We start from the raw sequence: 3,417 nt of genomic DNA, 5'->3' as shown, positions 1-3,417 counted from the left end.
TGCCAGTGGCGGCAGGACTCGGGAGGTGCAGAGATGAGGGGGCTGGGCGCAGAGAGCTCTCCTGGGGAGGTGCTGACTGTTATGGTTCTGTGCAGAACTAGGGGTCCAGTGTTTCCTCCAAGCAGGTCCCAATAGATCAGTGCGTTGCGGGAGCAGCTCACGGCCGAAACGGGAAGCAGAGTTCTGATGTGGAGGTTGTGTTTTGCCCACAGTGACCTCTAGTTTCCGTCACGTTGGGAGAGTTTGGTTTAGCTTCTGACCTTCTGTGAGCAGAGCTAAGAGACTATCCTGTGCTTCTTGTTGGGGTGGGCACCTGGCAGGGGCCGCTCGGGAGCGGGGCTGGTCGGCAGCCCTGCCAGTGTCCGACTTTCTCTGCATTCCAGCGGCTCTGCAGTCCGGCCAGGTCCCGAGCGGCTGCAGCAGGCCCTGGGGCAGGAACACATCATCGTCGCACAGGAGCAGAGCGTCACAAGCCAGGTGAGTTGGGCTGGTTGGTCTCATCCTCCCACCCTGTGTGGCCACTCCCTGCGAGCAGCGCGGGTTCCCTCCTCACAGAGGGCTTGCGGTCAGGCCCACCCCCACTGACAGTGCTGGGCTCTTGCTGACCCACAGGAGGAGGCTACGTACATCCAGGAGATCACAACTGCCGATGGTCAGACAGTACAGCACTTAGTGACCTCTGACAACCAGGTGAGGGGGGCGCCGCGTCCCAGGATCCAAAAGATTCTGTGCAGCTGCAGCGGGGAGAGCTGGGGGCAGTGGGGAGAGGTGGGGTGGAAACAGGCACAGAAGACAGACAAGAACCAGTCCTGTTGCGGCGTGGGGGGCAGGCAGTGGTGACCTCTTTTTTGGGTCTGAATCCCTGTGTTTGCAGGTTCAGTACATCATTGCCCAGGATGGTGTACAGCACTTGCTTCCCCATGAGTATGTTGTTGTCCCGGAGGGACATCACATCCAGGTAAGCTTCAGGCTGTCTGCTCCCTTTGCGCGGTTGATGGGGCTCATGAGGGTGCCGTGTGCGGGGCTCAGCTTCCTCCTGCTCCTTGTAGCTTGCTCCGTTTGAGTCACAGCTTTGTTCAGGGGCAGGGACACCCGCTAGCCCTAACGCAGCCTCACTGTGGCTCTTGTCCCCAGGTACAGGATGGTCAGATCACCCACATTCAGTATGAGCAGGGCAGCCAGTTCCTCCAGGAGCCGCAGGTAAGGGGTCAGGCATGGTGGCTGGAGCTGACAGGGCTGCTGTGAGATGGGCTCTGGGCATACAGCTGGAGAGGGAGGGGTGTGACATAGAAAGTGCACGTGGGTTGGTGACTCGCTGCAGCAGCTGTGGCCAGAGCAGCAGTGGACTCTCCTGTTTCTCCTCCCTGCAGATCCAGTACATGCCTGTCTCGCCTGAGCAGCAGCTTGTCACCCAGGCGCAGCTGGAAGCAGCTGCACACTCAGCAGTCTCAGGTAGGACCAGGGCCCCAGGGCTGAGCTCTGGCGTAGCTCTGGCAGTCCCATCTCCCTCCGGGTCTCGGGGTGCCAGTCCTGCCGGGCAGTTTGTGATGCCTGTTGGCAGCCACTGAGACGCCCTGGTTTCAGCCCAGCTCTGCCTGCAGAGGCTGCTAGATTGCTGTAGCTGGTAGGGGTGGCGGGGCAGCAGTGCAGCAGCCCTTGGCGGAAGGGCTGGGGTAGGCGAGGCTAGATTGCTACCTTGCTGCCTTCATCCCTGTAGATCTGGGAAGCGGCCAGCCTTGGTGTCTGAGGGGAGATCTTTGCTGGTCCCAGCCTGTCCATTCTGGAAGAGTACCAGCTCCCTTCCCCTGGAGATGAGTTGCTGTGCTGGGAGGTGCAGCAGCTTCCACAGGGTGGAGACACCCTGATGTGTTTTTGCAGAGTTAACGGGAGCCAGGCTCCCCACTGGAGCCCCGCGTGGGTGTAGTGGCCCTTATGCTCACGTCGCATGCCTGCCCGTTCCCCTGGAGGCAGGTGGTGAACGTGGAGGGGGCCCCTGGGCAGCTGCCTGCTCTCCCCTGCCCTCGGATGAGAGGAGGCACTGACCCCCCTCTCCTCTGCAGCAGTGGCTGATGCTGCGATGGCCCAAGCCCAGGGTGTGTTCACCGCCGAGGCAACAGCTGAGCAGATCCAGCAGCTGCAGCAGGGGATCCACTACGATGTCATCACGCTGGCAGACTAGCACCGGGGCCAGGCCGGGCTGGCACTGGGACACCTGTGCTGAGCTGGACAGCTGCACCAGGCAGGAGCCTTCTCAGCCAGCAGTTGCCTTACTGCTTCGGGGCCACGAGGGATGTGCCTGAGTGTGCCACGGCAGGGGCATGCTGCTGCTTGGCCGCACACTGCGAGGGTCCTGCACATCCTCCCCGGCACAGGCAGCTGTCTCCAGCAGAGACTGCTCCGCAGCCGAGGTGCCGAGGCAGGTTGAGCGGTGGCAGCGCTCTCGTGTGGCTGGTCTCTTTGCCTGTTGCACTTGGTGGTCTGAAATCCCTTTTCCTGAATCATGTCTGTGTGGGCCAAACTTGGATCGGCATCTGCCTGGCACACGAGGATCCTGGGAGAGAGCCGTGGGGCCAAGCACAGCCGAGCGGTATGGTGTGAGAGGTGTGTGTGCCACGCGCTCCCTGCTCCGCAGCTGTGGGGCGTGCGGTTCTGGCGTGAGGGCAGCCGTCGCTCCCTTGGCTTCTCCGGCCTGCAGGCAGGCAGCAGTAGGGCTTTGGACTGGAGGAACCCAGAGTAGGAAGAAGCATAGGTGGAAGATGTTCTATTTTTCTTCTGAAGAGGGATGGACTCTGGAGTTGGTTCGTAGGTGGTTGCGGGAGGGGTTCGATTCTGACATTCTCAAGCTTTGACTATGCTTATGAATAAAAAGGGATTGAAACCTGCGCGTGCCCCTGCCCTCTGGTCTGTGGTCCTGCACCAGCCCCTGCCCAGCACCCGGCCAGCGGGGACGGGCAGGCCCAGCCTTCCTCCTGCCTCCTCCGGCGTGTCCCGCTGGGGCTGGGGTGCAGGGGTCCCAGAGCCTGGCAGGTTGCTGCTGGCAGATGCAGGTGCTCTGTGCTATCGGCTTCCTCCCGCCCGAGTGACCTTGACTTCTGGGCAGTGAGCCGGGCATCTGGTACAACGGTGGGTTTGGGGCTGGAGTCATGAAATTAATCGAGTGGTAAACAGTCTAAATCCCGTGTAACTCTGTCCCAAACTACACACGCTGCCCCTCCCTGAGCGGATTGTCTGGAAGTATTTACATGTGATTATAACAGCTAATCTCAGAGTTTTAGTTCTATGCTTTTGCATTAAAGTGATTATCTGCGGAGGGGAAAAAGGCCTGGAACCACCCAACTTCAGCAAGAGCTGCAGTGAGGCCAGAGCCCTGTGGCTGTAGGACTGGTGTGATCACCGGGCTTGCAGCCGGACTCCCAG

General features: G+C 60.7%; 1 protein-coding gene across 1 annotated transcript in view; it reads left to right on the top strand.

Moving 5' to 3' along the window:
• Nucleotides 1-2,179, top strand: part of ZNF335 (zinc finger protein 335) — an 8,549-nt gene extending 6,370 nt beyond the window's left edge. Inside the window, 7 exon segments of the mRNA XM_009572123.1 lie at nucleotides 384-405; nucleotides 407-494; nucleotides 613-690; nucleotides 875-958; nucleotides 1,135-1,200; nucleotides 1,371-1,452; nucleotides 2,061-2,179. Of these exon segments, the coding sequence (XP_009570418.1) occupies nucleotides 384-405; nucleotides 407-494; nucleotides 613-690; nucleotides 875-958; nucleotides 1,135-1,200; nucleotides 1,371-1,452; nucleotides 2,061-2,179 (539 nt within the window).
• Nucleotides 2,180-3,417: the final 1,238 nt, after the last annotated feature.

This window comes from Fulmarus glacialis, unplaced genomic scaffold (genome assembly GCF_000690835.1).
Source record: "Fulmarus glacialis isolate BGI_N327 unplaced genomic scaffold, ASM69083v1 scaffold20532, whole genome shotgun sequence".
NCBI lineage: Eukaryota > Metazoa > Chordata > Aves > Procellariiformes > Procellariidae > Fulmarus > Fulmarus glacialis.
Note: the sequence above shows the minus strand (reverse complement) of the source record. Positions and strands in the feature narration are given on the sequence as shown.